The sequence below is a fragment of the Haliaeetus leucocephalus genome, unplaced genomic scaffold (genome assembly GCF_000737465.1).
Source record: "Haliaeetus leucocephalus isolate CR32 unplaced genomic scaffold, Haliaeetus_leucocephalus-4.0 Scaffold184, whole genome shotgun sequence".
In the NCBI taxonomy this organism is placed as follows: domain Eukaryota; kingdom Metazoa; phylum Chordata; class Aves; order Accipitriformes; family Accipitridae; genus Haliaeetus; species Haliaeetus leucocephalus.
Window position 1 is genome coordinate 13,297,735 of NW_010972620.1, and position 15,818 is coordinate 13,313,552.

Consider the following 15,818-nt stretch of genomic DNA (forward strand, 5'->3'; position numbering starts at 1 on the left):
GTAGTCCTGAAAGAATCAGAGCAGTAGAGAGATTCACAAAGCACAACAGAAAAGGAGAGAAAAGAAGTGTTAGTGCAGAAAAAATTGTTTCAGTGTTATCAGTTTTGGTTGACTTCATGGTAAGAGAGGCAAAGCCACAACTGTGATAAAACGAATGGCTGAAGGTCTGTGTTACCATGCCTTTGATTCTGTACCCACCAAAGCATGCACCTACTTCTAGCTCCTTTATTTAGAACTACTCAGTTTCTGCAAGATCAGGCTGCTGTAACCATCACCAGTGGACAACTGGGTAATGTTCTATCATATGCTTTCAGTAGCTATTGAACATGTGAATTCATTCTTAAGCTACTGGGTGAACTTTACCATGCACAAAAAGCCATAGTTTGATGTTTACTATAGGCAAACAGAGGTTAAAACAATTAAGGTTAATTAACAATTAACAATTTAATTAAACAATTAAACTTTATTCCATCTGGCTTTCCAGAAGGTTGCATATGTTTCTGACAATTTTGCTGTCTTGATAGTTTCTCAGAAATCACAGATCTGAAGAAGAAAGTCAAGCATCAAATTTCAAAGATTACCTGAGCTGCTAGCAGTGGCTGTGTGTCTTCTATTTCAATTACCGTATCCTGGCGAGGTGCAGCAGATAGTAGACTAACTGTAAGCCAAAGATTTTATTAAGGCACTATGGTGTAGGAGAAATATCTTACTGAACATTTTAATCAGATTTGAAATCCAGACAGTTACGGAAGATGTAAAATAGTTCATTGGCTGTATGTTTGATCATTTAAAGAAAGCAATTAGTTGCCATTTTTTCTAAAAATACACAACATATTTTCGTGCAGGATACACCAACATTTCCGAAATATATAGAATTAAAAAAAAGAGTAAAACTTGGAAAAAATATAGAGGAAAATGTCAGCATTGTATTCAGAGCATTCTTGCTGGAATACTGGATCATTACTTTAGTACTTAGTGCAGGGGTAATCTGCAGGTAGTTAAATTCCAAGCTGATACTAAAAAGGAACTTCAGGGAACCAGCTTACTAAGTCTGAGAGTGGACTTGCCTTTGCAGTGATTAATACTGTGATTAGATTTTTCTTTCAGATCATGTTATCTCCAAATACGTCCACAACACAAGATGACTATTCATCAGTACAGTATGTAAACACTGAAGATAGGTTATTCTAGCATCTCCTAAGAAAGTAGAACTTTTCACTTTCCAGCTGTCTACCTTTCAGTTGTGGTGCAATGTCTTCTTTAGTAGTGTAGGGGTCACAGCGAAAGCTTTCCAGTAAATCAATAGTACACTGTCCCACGATGGGCTTCCGTCCAAATGGTCTGTGGTCTATTACTTTAATAACAAGAGATGGACTGTATAACTCCTCTTTTGGCAAAAGCTAAAAATGAAAGGTTAGAGTTTATTTATAATGCAAACAGAAGGAAAATGAAGACTAAAGATTCCCCCCCCCCGCTAAATTACAGCTGTTACTTAATTTATTTAATATTGAACTACTATGTTCTACGGCTGTATGGTGAATGAAAATTTCAAACCTTTTATTATGATTCAATACAAGTCAGTAAGAATAATTTTAATTGCCTCGAATCTTGAATTTTCTTGACTCTTGCACAGCTCCCATCCTGGCAGTAGGAAAGTAGTCACACATCTACATGTAAACTGATGCCTTTTCAAATAAATATATATATATGTATATATATACTGCACTGGATTGTGCATATAAAATTGTATAATTTATCAATGACTGTACAGACATGTTTACATGATCTTTATTAGAATTTTCAGGCTCAGTAAATTCCTTATGTTAAGTCAAAAAAGGATGTGCAAGTTTTTCTGTTCATTCTTGCATAACAAATCCTTGACCTTTAAAAGTATGAGATACCAGCGATCTATAGCAAAATCAGTTATATAGTTTTTTGCAACGTACAACTTTCATGAAGAGGACAGAAGATGGAAAATTTGGTGTCTTTTTGAGGTTTCTGATCACCACGGATTCCACCATTTCACCCCCACATTCCACAATGAGACTTGGAGACATAACAGGTGCCAGCTGGTAGTTTTTCATGTTCCGCAACCCCCAAGCCAGAATCTGTGAAATAAAATCCAATATAAGAACAAGTGGGAGAGATATCAATATGGTTAATATGATACTCAAGAAGTAGGAAAGGAGAAATTAAGTCTTTTCAATAATAAAATGTGACTGGCAAAATATTTCAAGGTGGTTGTTCTAGGAAAGTTAATGGAAAAAATGAAACTCAAAACCACTTAAAAAATCCCCCATATTTCTCACTATGAAATATTTTTTCTTGAAGCAAATACACAAACATACTATTTAGAGGATGAGATGACTGTACTTGTATTCAGTTAGCTTAAGAATAAGCCATACCTCAACAGCAGTGAGTTGAACTACTGGTCTGATCCCTTGAGGTACCATGTAAAGCTTTGGTGCTCTTTGTGATGGAAGAATTGGAAGGTTGGCACCACCCTATTAAGACACAAACATGAGTGTTAGTTTCTCTCATCTTCCTTAAATGAAATACCTTGCAAGTATTAAGACAATTCTTCACATTATGACTCACTGTTAAAAGGATATATAATAAATTGTATTACATATACACACAAAAATTATATAGAAAAAATATATACCTTGTCCCTCAGAATAAGTTCTGCAGCAAAAAGAATGTCTCCACTAGCTTTGCCATTATTTGTTACAGGATACCAGAGCAGTTTTGGTGTGATGTCCTCTTCTGGGATTAACTTGACCATAGGGGAACAAACACTTCTTCCAAGGAATTCATCTTTACCCTGCAACCGAAAATAGCAATCATAGCCATTAATGTTATTCTCAATTAATATAAATAAATAATAAAACAATCAGGGTAAAAAGCATTCACCTACCACTTGGTCACTGTCAAAAAGTTCAATAACAACATTAGGTGGGTTTTCGGCTACTGTTTGTGGGTCCCCATAGATCTCAATTTCATTAAATATGAGAGTTTGGTCCCATGTAGGATTTAGAGTTGAATGAATGACCTCAGTTGTTTTGCTTTGATGGAGGAAAGAAACATGAGCATACGGATCTGAAATACCATACAAAGATTAAAAGCATAGAGTTACAGAGAAACAACCCCATCAAGCCATAAGGCACACAAGCACAATGTTTATCAAATGTTATTTTTCTTCTCTCATTACCAGTTCTATAAGCCATTCTATGTAAAACAAAAGCCCACACATACACATATAAGGCAAATTCCATTTAATTACTAAATAGCTTCCTTTATACAAGTCTTGATTAACAGAGTAATAAATGAAAATGATAAAACATCTTGCAAATCAGAAAGAGAACCTGAAAACTAAAATGAAACACTGGCTATGCTAATCTCCTCTTAAATATTGTCCTTAGAAACTTTTTTTGTTGTCTCCATTGATATACAACTGTACAGCCTCATAAATAATATAAAGAAATAATTCTAGTTCTGGCTAGTTGCTGAACAACAAATTCTCCCAGGCTGTATTGCTCAGACCAAGCTTTGGTTTCAAACATGCTTATTTATAGCAACCTCTTCTTGTGAAACAGCTGAATGATTAGAGTGGTCTAAGCCCAATGTTTGGCAGGTCTTTAAATCATCAAAAGCTCTGTAGAAGGTATCTGATGATGGTCATTAACATTTCCTGTACAAATTGCAATTACTAAGGACTAGAGGCTATTTTAAAGGTTATCTTTAGGTCAGTTTCAACAGCTTCTGGCTAGGTACATGATCAGAATTTTACAAAATTTGGCTAGCTCTTCAAACTAGTTTTAGAGGAAAATAAGATGTAGATGTGCTAGTTTATGTGTGACTGCATCTGAGGTACCTATCTTGAATTCTACATAGGCAAATTAGAGGCATTTACTCTTGTTTCTTTGTATTGTTTTTAAGTAAGTAAGTGCTGTGTATTGAAGTAAGACCAAATACATACAGGCAGCTGTACATTTCAGAAAACAGCACTAAAATATCTCTAGCTTTGTATCTTCTGTAACAAATTAACAAATGTATTACACTTACTCATCAATTACAACAGGGAGAAAAAGAAGGATGCAAATGGAGGTTGACGGGGAAGGAAAATTCTAAAGTGTCTGTTTCACTTTTGTCTTTGGCTGAACTTATTTAAAGGAAGTGTAAAGTCATATTCTTACAGAATCTAATTTCAATTTGCTCTCTGACTTCCCAGTGGAATTTTAATTCTAATTAGTGAAAATTAAATACTTGATAACATGCGTATTGAATTAGCCTGACTACAAAGATGCCAAATGGATACAACACTGTGTGTAGGAATACCTAAGAGCTGGAAATAAAAGGGCAACAGGTACACTTGTGTAAACAAACAAAAGCCATGCTTATTAGTAAGGCACAGTGTAGTTTTCTACAAGCTCATCTCAGTAATGAATTAACATAAAATACTGAACACTGAGAGGCAGCTGGTGACCATCAGCTTTCTTCATCCTTGCTTTTGTGCAAGCTTCTTGCAGGACAGCTGAGGAACTGCATGTAGGCTTTGGTCAGAAGGAAAAGCTAAGGCATAGGGAAGGGACTGATCATGGGAAATTCAGACTTTATTTGAATTCCCATTCCCTCACTGAGACTTCATTGGCAGCAGCAGGTGCTGCGCATTCAGAGCACTTCTTTTTTGGCAGCTTCTGGGACAGTACTAACCAAATCTGGATTACATGCAATGAAACTGAGAATTACTTTATGGCGCGGTTTCAGTAGCTGGGACCTACGCACAGACCTTATATAGCTAAATCAAGTTAGTAGTTCATTGCAGAAGTGGGTTGTGGGTTTTCTGCACCATTAGCAGGATTTTTCCATACCTGAAAAACTGTCTTTGTCTAAAGCCATGAGATTTCTTGCCTGGTAGACGTAACAGCGAAGGTGGTAAGTATATACTCCTGTATCAAAGAAACACAGAGTTCAACTGCATTATACAGGCTTCTTTTCTGTAATGAAGATACTTTGAGTTTATAAAAATGCCTTACACATTTTAACTCAAGCACAAGCACTGTAGTAACATTTCTACTTTTCTTTTCTAGTGACAAGTTACTAATACCAACAAGTTGGCACCTGAGAACATTTGTTCCAACACAACTTAAAGCAGAAATGAAAAAAAACCCTAATGTTATTTGGGCTTTTTTCACTGTATGATCATCTAAAAATCCTTGTATTCAAAAATTCCTGTTTGAAACAGTGCGATAATGTAGCTCCTCAAAAGAGAATAAAGAACTGGGCATTCCTGTGCTTAAGTATTAACTACAGTGGTTGGAGGGACCTGGGAGTTTCACATTTTTGGCTGTTAGCTCTAGAAAATTATTCCAATTACAACTCTGCCTCTTTGGCTAAAAGGTTAAAAAAAAAAAAAAAAATCACCGCAGGCAAAGTGGAATAGTTTAAAAGGAAGATGTGAGTGCATCCCAAACCCAGGACAGCATGTGGCTAAGTTACTACAGCTTTTCTTTAGAAGATGTCAGCTCTAACCCTTTCAGTCCTTGGAAAAATCTGAGCCGCTCATAGCCTTAATGAGCTGAAATCTCTGAACTCTGGCAGGAAAAGGTGCCATTTTCCTCCTATTGTGGTGATTATTTAGAAGAAACCACAATAATCTTTTTCAGAAGGTGAGGGACAAGATTGAAGATTTAGGCACCTATTCCCAGCAGGGAGATCAAGTTCTGCAGAGTCCAAATAAAGCCAAGTATTCTGGTCAGAGATCCTCAAAAAGGATTTTAAGTCTTAGGAGTGGATGCGATTGGCCTCTATTCATATTAACTAACACTGGTGGCTCCCATCTCAGTGTCCCTGCTTTTGTGAATCCCATTACAGTGATTCCAAGGCATTTAAAGCCAATCCAGGTTGGCAAAGTCAGTTTTGTTCGCTTTGCCAACTCAACTACACGGTCTTACTGCTTCCTCTGGGTCAGGCATTTGTCTGCCCTTGCATTGAGCTGCTTTAAGTGAGCTAAACCAGCAAAAAATTAACTGTACATACATCTTCTCTGCTGGCTTAGGTCCCTGCATTGTTATGGAGGGACCCTAATGCTAAAAATGCATCATTTAAGACAGCCTGACATTCAGGTGCTGCAATAGCTAGCTTTAGAATTCCTGTCCCATACAGGTTTTAAAAATGTCTGTGTGACAGTGGACTGAAATATCAAAATTACTAACTGTAATTTTTCTTTTAGTAGCCTAAATAGGGCCCAATCAATGATCAGATAGTAATTATAACCGAAGGTATATAAACCTAGATGTAAACCACAAAGAATTACAATTCTGTTTGAGTCCAGGGAGAAACAGACATGATTTATAAGAAAGGAATTGTTAAAGAACCTACTGTCAAAGTAGCAGGAGACAAGTGGTGTATTGGCACCGAACACCTTTGTAGCTGACTCCTTGGTTTTGTCTGAACTCTTCCCTTCTCCATCATCCACACTAGTGTCTGCTCCCTAAAGTTATATATAGAAAAAAAAGTTACTATGTATTTACAAACATAGAAGGACTCTGTGTGTGAATATATGGGTTTTGGTCTCCTCTCCAGGACAAGGAGAAATTTACTTTCCTGAGTAAATGTACTTTAAAAAGATGTTTGCACATGTCCGAAGGTCATTTCTTATTGCCATTGAACCTGTGCAGAAATCAGATCCAGTCATTTCATCTTACTTACCAGAACATCATATTTCTGGAGATACACTAGCTACCTATCAGCTCTTACTGAAGTAGAGGTTGCAGGTCTTCTGCACTGCGCTGTTGCAGAGAACTGCTCTACAGCTTTATCCTAGCCATAGCCCAGGAAGTATAGTCAGAAGAGAAACTGAAACAGAAATTTTTAAACTCTGTGGAACCAAATTAAGTCGAGAAAAAAAATGCTATCCATGAATCATAGGTCAACATTTGGTGCACAAAAAGAGAAACAAACCAAGAAAAAAGCACAAACTTTCATTAATGTTATGCAATCAGACTCGGAATCATTATTTTAGAAAAACAAAGTAGCCTTCTTGCAGTATTTGCTCCAATTTGTATTTTGGTAAATTGAGCTTATCTATGAAGCTGTGTTAATCTGAAAACTCGAGGAATAATTACATTCTGGTGATCTATTTGTGGTGTATGACATTCTGGCTTCTCCAACACTTTGCTATCCTTTCTTGTGTTTGGTTGTTTATACATGCAAATATTAATCAGGGGCAGCTATTTCAGTGCCTGTTGTTTCTTGTGCTGATGTTAATACTTCTAAATTACGTGCATGGAAAGCTTGAGCTATCTTTTCACTTTACTTACTGAAGGCTCATCTAGTAATTTGGCCTTTTGCTCTAAATCTTACACAATGTAATAATAATTTGAAAAATAAAGTAATAATAAGCACATTATGCAAAAGTCTCTAATCAACTTTAATGGTCCCTTTCAGACTTTAAACAGTATAAACTGTATTAGTTCCTCAGTTATATATCAATCTAACAATTCAGGGACTAAAGTAGCTGATATAATTGTTTATTTAGTGTAAATTAGCAGATTGAATATTTAAAGACTTTTTTGATACTCTGTCCCTTACCAAAGCACCTTCAAGTTTAAAGATAGCTGCTGCACCATGTGTCTCTGAGGGAGCCATTTTTCGCCTCCATCGTCTTCGACGGAAAGTATCAGAACTGCGTTGTTTCCAGTGAAATTTCCAGCCAATCAAGGAAGCGTATTCCCATCCTTCTTGATCCTCATATGATGATATTCCCTGGAAGACATACATCCTTTTTATCCAGAGTCATACAAATGAAATGAAAAAAATCGGCACTTGCTCTGGCAGGCATCGTGATCCCCTCATAAACCAAAGCTGGAAACATCTATTTACAAAAAGACAAAGAAAAGTAATATAATGAAAACACACAAGGTTGTTCTAGATTTTTCTCGTTTTGTATTAAATTTTTTCTTTATTCAGGAAATGAGTAAGCTCATGCGGATTTTTTTTTTTTTTTTAAAAGAAACTCAAACTGTTAGAATGTGCAAGTCTCTGACTGCATCTCTCTTCTGCTTACCCTTCCTGCTGTTACTGCTTGAGCTGGATCCCTCTTACGTTTCCGCACCAGTCTTCGTCGTCGATGTGTATGGTACATTTTCTCTGCAGGAACCCATGACTTTGGTTTAGTGTCTGGAGGAATAGTAATTCCATATTCCCATCCTAAAACAGAATTTATTAGTTGGTATATTTCCAGAAACACAAGCAAGATACAAAGAAGAAAAGCATGGGAAATAAGAGTTATTGTACCTACGCAGAATGAAGCTTTAGTCACACAAGACTATTTGATATTGCAAACCCTAAATGCCCAATAGCTAGGGGGCAACTGATGACATTTTATGATGCTATGTTATAATATATATGACAATAAAAAAATCTCTACATTAAAACACATACAATACATTTTAAGTTGTTTTCTTTGCATTCTTCTTTTTTCAAATGTTAGGTGTATTGATACCACATTTTTATACTTTACCACAGGGAAAAATCATCCTTAATTTTAAGTAAGAGTGGAATGTCCTGTGTACTCTTGCAACTCCAGCAGGTTGGCTTTTAAAGGAACACTAACTATTTGAACTCTGATCAAAAAACTTTAAGAATTGGTAAACCTGTTACTGTATTTTGGCTCTACATATTAAACTTCAGTTGTCATGTATCTAGGACTCAGACTTTTATTTAGATTGATCTCTTATTAAAAAGTTACTGCAGACTCCTACAAGAGGTTCCAGTTCCAGACAGATATCAGTAGTCTTTAAGATAAAATATTTTTTCTACTCAAATAGCTATTTATTTAATATAATAATATTTATTTTATAGTATAATATTTACATTATTTAAAAGCATTAAGTTTTTGAGAGTTTTCAGCTGGTTTAGAACAAATTAAAATTAATGATAGTTTTGCAAAATTCTGGGCTTTCCAGGATCTTCTACAACCTTCCCTTTTGCTTTTATTATTCATTTTGTTTTCGAACCATTAATGTCCTGTAAATACTTTGCTATGAGAGATTTACTGCTTTTTTCTATTGCTGGAGAATCTGAATTATGGTCTTATGAGATTGTTTATATCACAACTTTCTAAGCTGGTAACAGTTTTAATTTAGTCTAAATAACAAGCATATGAAAGTCAAAGCAACTCCAGGAAAAATGGTGGCTCTATGCACTTAGGATTTTCTAACCTGATCAGGTTAGTAGTACAACTAATCTGAAAAACTCATGTCTAGCAGAGTCAGATTCTTCACAGAAAGGCTTTGAAGTCTTTTTCATTTCAGAATTGCCTAATAATCAGTTGCATACTGTTAAGATTTCATCCTGATCAGTCTTGCATGGCTCCCTTTCCACACAAATTCAGTGCAGTTATTCTGCTCTCAACGATATAGGAATCCTTCAGACACTTGTGTGCTGTGCAACCAACACAAACAGGTTCCTAACGTCCTTTGGTCCCCAGACCTCCTGGTTCACCTCTTAACATTGCTTGGTGACTTGTCCCCTGGCTAAAGGCTCCCAGTTAAATTACCAGGTAGAACCAAACCTGGCTTTGCCACATATTCTTGGTGCAATTGCAGAGGCTTCAAATCTCAAGTTAAGCTTCTGACTTCTCTAAAAAAACCCAATTACTGCTACTAATCCACGTCTTACAGGCCCAATTCTAACCATTGGACTGCATTAACAGTGGACTTGGTGAAGAAAGTTTTTGGAAACTTATTTCAAACAAGGATGGGTTCTATTTCCAAGCACACTGTTGATACATAGAGTTTTTCCAACTGGAACCTTTCATGTTAATAGACTGTTGTTTGCATTAGCCTTAATTTTTTTAATTTGTCAAAGTTTTTGGCTCAAAATTGTCATCTGCTACTGATGTTAAGACCAATGTACAGCTTCTTAGATTATGTGATTCTTTCTCTAGTAGGCACTTTTAAATGCATTTATTACATATACTGTTGAAAATACTGGTCCCCTTTGATCCAAGAAAAGGCTCAATGAGAACAGTGAGTTTGATGGAGTAGTGATTAAAATGGAAATAGAAACAGATGCAAACAGTGAACACTTTCTCAATGTCATTTTATCTGATTCCTTAAGCAACTGTTATCCAAATATTTGCTTGACATTTTTCCACACGGCAACCACCGTCATGCTTAGGACATTGCTACAGTCTTGACATCCATCCTCCTTCAGTATAGACTATGACACATTGTCCTAATAATCAGCAGATAAACAGTAAATCTTACCATGCTCATCCACTGCTCGATTTAAATCAGCTTTCCAAGCATCATCTTCCCACATCCATCCAAGAGGACACGTGAACTCACGTGGCGGTGGAGCTTTTTCTCCATTCTTTTATGTAGGGAAAACATAACAGTTCCGTGCATTAATAGATGAAATATACACTGTGTAGCAAATCTTAGAACTCCTCTCTTAAACCTTTACTTATCCAGTGAAAAATGTAAGTCTCACCACATCTGTGTAACTATCTTCAGCTGCTTTCCATTCCCCTCCAGGATAGCGACTCTCATTTTCATATACTTCATCAGTAAACTCAGTATGACCAGCATCAGCTTCAGTCAACAAACTGCAGGTCCAAAGCAAATATAATAAGAAACCAAATGTATTTTAGTTAGCTATGGAGAATATATAGAAAGAGTGTACAGAATGTACTGGAATTCTGGATTGTCCACTTTTGTGAAGTTCTATTTATTAATAGAATACAGCATAGCCCTCATCTATATGAGGGGCTACTTATTTCCTTAGAATGTCTTCCTAAAGCTGAAGCAACTCCAGTAGTAGTAAGCAATAGGAGGAACATTATTCATGAGTGACTAGCAGGAGTGTTGTAACTGCTGTGTTATTTGGGATCTGCTTTCAGCACTTCCTCTTGGAAAAAGAAAAAAAATATATTTAAGTGTAGGAAAACCCAGACTGCACATAACAGTTATATGCATCTTTCATTTTTGTATATCTAGCTATGCACTAAAATTTGGCAATGATGTACTTAATTTTGTTGCCCTTTATGCTGTTGACAAGGTAAGCAATCAGTTGGCTAATAGTTTTCTAAGTTTCAAGTAAAAGAAATGAGAACATTAAATGAAACAAAATAGCTTTGATTTCCATTTGTGATTAACTGTGATTCAGGAATCACTGATGTTCTAAAATGCCATCTGCTGGTCAAATAAAGCCATGCAGATTATGTTCCAATAAAAGCAGATGCAAGGCATAAACACGGTTATGGATTTTAACAGTAGGGGTCTTTTTCATTATCTGAGAAAGTATCTCAATGTCTGTTATTGCTTTTCTTCATGTCAGATTATTCCCTGAAATAAAAACTATTCATTGAATATGAAAGTAAATCCATCCATTCATACCTATAAACTGATACAATTTTAAAATGGATCAAATAACAGCACATATTCTTCCTGGAGAGTTTTTCTGTAGCAACAGTCCTGTACTTTTTTGGCCATCAGAACACAAGAATTTAAAATGGGCTGCACCTTTTCTTTTAAGAAAAAAGAAAAGAATCTCTTTCTCATGCTGGCTTTTGTTTATGAAACAAATAATTTACCCAGTCTGGTTTAAAGTGTGGCAACACAAATAGCTGAACTGGCACAACTCAGGAGTTGAAAACCTCTGACAGAGCAAGACTGAACCTACTAGAGCTGGGGGAGGATTGACACCTCATGAATTTGGTCCATCAGGGAAGGGATTGTCATACGGCACCACAACCTTAGGCTCTGAAAACAACCCCTGCCCTGAGTCAGTTTGAGATATAACCTGTGACAGTTGTTTAACAAGGGCAATGGAACGTCTCAACATTTAGTGAAATAAACACAACACAAAAAACCATCCACTGTATGCGAACAACCATGCAAATGCTGTAATGGTGTTGATACAACATGAACTGCAGCTTTATACTGGATGTCAGCGTTAAGTTTATAGCTATAGAAGACCTAGCTATCTAAGGGTCTTGTCCAAAACCATCACAGCAGAATCTGAGAACCTTACATAGAAACAAGTGATCCTCACAGTAGATTTCTAGGAAAGGAAAACTATTATTATTCCTTTTTTAAAGATGAGGCACCGAGACACAGAAAATATAAGCAATATGCCTGTCATCACATGGGGACTTCTAAACTGTAAGCTGGTTCCTAGGAAATGGATGCATTCTTTCTGTTGTATGCTTTATTTTACTTTTTAAAAACAGTAATGTTAATTTTAGTGTCATTAACTAGCTTTGACTATTGGCTGGCTTTTGCTGTCCTAGAAATTTCAGCTTAAAATCTCTTTCTTAGCCAAGAAAACAGGGAGGAGCTTTTACGCTACACTCTGAGATTAAACTCTTTTATTCCTGCCTGCATAAAATTAAAAAAATCTGACCTTCTTTCAGGATCAACCATCCATTCTCCTTCCCACTCCCAGCCCTTCGGGGGCAGAAAGTACTCTCTTTTCAGTTTGATTTTTCCTGTGACGTCAGAAAACTTGTGGCGACCAACAAGTCCTGAGGTACCCCATTTTCCAAAAAGAAGAGCTTGATTTTCATACTGTTTGAGAAGAAAGAAAAAATGAGTGCTTTAGGAATAATAAAAAGTTTTAGGAGGAAAAAAAAAAAAAAGATATTTATGTAACTGTTACAACTGAAACATTCTACTATATGATTCCTTTCTCTGAAGTGAAGTACTCCCTTCCCACATTACTCTGCAATGTCATCATTAATTTCTCTCTTTTGTTTTCTTCTGTGCTGCCTGGTAAACAATGATTCCACTGCTAACCTAAACTATCTTCTCAATTTAATGCCTCTCTACAAATACAGTCAAACTTCCTCAAAATTAAAGCTTTGTTAAATAAAATTCCATTACATTATTCAAACAAGTTTGTTCTGTTCCCTAGATGCATGATCCTTGCATTCTTTTTCATCTCAAATCTCCTATTTATAATCTCTTATTTTGTATCATGTAAAACTGAAGTATAGTCTTATCATGGAAGCTACTAGGGGCATGATTCCAATGTCAGTCCAGTTTATATAGTATATTTCCCTCTATGCTAATGGGATCATTCATAGTTTATGATGGTCTTGAGTTTTCTGCTCTTATTCCTGTAAAATTGTTGGATTGTTGTATGAAGAACAAAAAATAAGTTATTCAATAGCCTCTTAAACTCTATACTTAAATAATGGCTTTGAACATCTATTGACTATTTTAAGTGACTTACTGCAGCACTATTAAATATTTAAGTATAGGTGCAATGGTGACACAAGTCTCTGTAAAAGTGTCTGGTTTCATTAGCTATTATACTGATATTGGATTATATGCACCATTAGGTGATGGGGCATGTATAAGACACCTGCTGCTCACCATTATCATTCAAAATTTCTATTATATGCTGTGGGACTATTTCAAGCATTTTTATTCCAAATTTGTTAACTCTTACCATTGAAATGTTATCATATTATAGCCTTTTGTCAGAAAAATCTACTGGGTTTGACCAGTTTTTCCTGTAACAGTAAATTTTCTACTGCTACAAAAGAACCATTATTAAGCAAAACCACTTGTATCCAAGTATCATTTGTAGAAGTGAAGAAGCAATTAAAATAAAAGGGTTATTCACATGCCAAAACATAATGGTCTAGATCTCAATCTTAATTACACTGATAAAAATCTAAAATAAATGTCTTTGAAATCACTGGAGTTAACCAGATTTTTACCCGATTAACCAGTTTAGAATCTGGTCTGCTGAAGTTCATCTGGTAGGCACAATGGACTTGATCATTAATTGCCTTGAATGGGGTCTGCTTGTTTCAGTATAATAAATACTATTCTCCCTTTCTGCCTGGCATGCAAAATATAAAATTCAAAAGAGCTCCACTTTCATTGAATTCCTAACACTCACGTCCAAGTTTAAAGTAGGAAAGCAATGATGGACATACCAGTTCTGCAAAAACACTGAACGTTCCCTCTGCAAAGCTATTAAACTTCTTTTCAACTGCACTGAGCCCAAGCCAAATGTTAATTCGCAGCTCCACAGGCATTTTGACATCTTTCGTCTTGTCCTGTGGGTACTGGCACATGAACAAAAAAAGTTATTCTTTCTTATGTTATGTAGGTATTGTAGCTTTCAGTAAAATATATATAATAACATAGAGATATGAGTAATAATACATGATTTATTGACCTATTCCTGTACTGCATTTCCTCAAAAGGCAGTAATAAATAGTTCAGAAAGGAAACATTCTTTAGATGGTACCTGCCTAGGGCATGTAAAAAACAAACAGTAACAGAAGTATCATCCCTGTTCCTGTATGTTCTCTCCCAAGTTTCATCCAGCAATGGGTTTTTAATTATGAAAATAACTTAAAACTTCAATGTTGATGTTAGTGTTTCTTGTTAGGAGACTCTGGAAATGTAGCGGTTAGTCAAAATGGTTCACTAAATGTAGAAGCAATGCATCATAACATGCATAATAAGGGGGCTTGCATAAAAACATGAAGATATAGGCTTGTCTGCATTGAAGCATTAATCAATATAACTACTAGTACATTGACAAACTCTGTAAATGCTATTGTTATACAGTCAGATTGCCTTTTTTCTGGTTAAGTTTATTCCAATTAAAGACAATATAAACTTCAATGGAGGAAGGCATTCCTATTCAAGAGTAAGACTCAATGCAGACAGACATACTAGGGAACTTCCAAAACTTTGAATAGGTTTTTGAAACTTCCCTGACTTACACTAATTATTCCCTCTGAAAGTCTCCATTCACATCCAACCCCAAAACACCAAACCCAGTAATACTTTAAAAGTCCTGTCACAATTTTGAGCGCTTTCAGAAAAGCCTCAGTTAGGGGCTGATGCTGGTTCTACCTGGCTTGTGATGAACTTTACAATTTCTGTGATATTTTGAAGAAACTATAGGCAGTTGGCTTTTAATCTGTCATGAGTTTTGACACCTCATTGTTCATAGTTTGTTTGCATGTTTCATGCTAATGTCAGAAGGCATCACAGTTTAGGGAGTTAATTATTTTTTAAGGGGAAAAAAATAAGTACCTTTAAGAAGATTGTTTGGGTCTTTCCACAATATTTACCAGATGATTCAGGGCTTGTTGTGGAATACAACACTTGGTGTGCAGGAACACGAGCATAAGCCAGTCTTTTCTCCCCTCGGATCATCCATATAATTACATCAGGCATGCTGTTTTGTGGCTGTGGATTATTTGTGGAGAAAAGATAGTTAAGAATGGTAACTAATATAATGTTAAACTAATTTAATGCTTAGATAACAGAAACATAAATTAGGGTTTATGTCAAATGATTTATTACTTAGAATGAATAATTAACATGAATTTATGATAAATAGAGAAAATTGTCTTACTTTGCAAGTAATGCAATATGTAGTTCTGAAACAATTAAAAATACCATTGAGACTACTGGAAAACAAGTAAGTTTTATTTAAAAAAACAGTTCCTATCTCTTTTGCAAGTTTTTCTAGAGACATTTTGTATCTCAATTCCTTTATGGCGACTATAGTGACTGATCCCAAATCTAATGCTTTGGATTGACCTGCTACATATTTAAGTGTTTGTAATGCTTCCACGTTAAGGATAGATCATCATAAGACTTTTAGCAGAAGACAGAAACAGCCTACTATCTTTTTTGCAGCTTTGTGCACACCTTTGTATGCTAGCTGCAAGTCTGCCAAATTAACTGCTCCTTTTTTTTTAAATCAGTAACTTTTCAAAGCAGAAGTGACAAAGAAAAAAATAAAACATTTCTACAATGTTGTGAAAA

At 35.6% G+C, this 15,818-nt stretch overlaps 1 protein-coding gene across 2 annotated transcripts in view; it reads right to left on the reverse strand.

Annotated features, from left to right (window-relative positions):
* MYOF (myoferlin) overlaps window positions 1-15,818 on the reverse strand; it is a 72,100-nt gene that overhangs the window by 14,986 nt on the left and 41,296 nt on the right. For both annotated transcript variants that reach the window (XM_010564928.1, XM_010564927.1), the window contains 15 exons: window positions 15,078-15,233; window positions 13,961-14,092; window positions 12,415-12,578; window positions 10,501-10,615; window positions 10,275-10,380; window positions 8,069-8,211; window positions 7,594-7,767; window positions 6,382-6,493; window positions 4,872-4,949; window positions 2,918-3,099; window positions 2,666-2,824; window positions 2,406-2,504; window positions 1,947-2,108; window positions 1,235-1,400; window positions 582-658 (listed from right to left, as the gene is read on the reverse strand). In XM_010564928.1, the coding sequence (XP_010563230.1) occupies window positions 582-658; window positions 1,235-1,400; window positions 1,947-2,108; window positions 2,406-2,504; window positions 2,666-2,824; window positions 2,918-3,099; window positions 4,872-4,949; window positions 6,382-6,493; window positions 7,594-7,767; window positions 8,069-8,211; window positions 10,275-10,380; window positions 10,501-10,615; window positions 12,415-12,578; window positions 13,961-14,092; window positions 15,078-15,233 (2,025 nt within the window). The remainder of the gene's footprint in view (window positions 1-581; window positions 659-1,234; window positions 1,401-1,946; window positions 2,109-2,405; window positions 2,505-2,665; window positions 2,825-2,917; window positions 3,100-4,871; window positions 4,950-6,381; window positions 6,494-7,593; window positions 7,768-8,068; window positions 8,212-10,274; window positions 10,381-10,500; window positions 10,616-12,414; window positions 12,579-13,960; window positions 14,093-15,077; window positions 15,234-15,818) is intronic.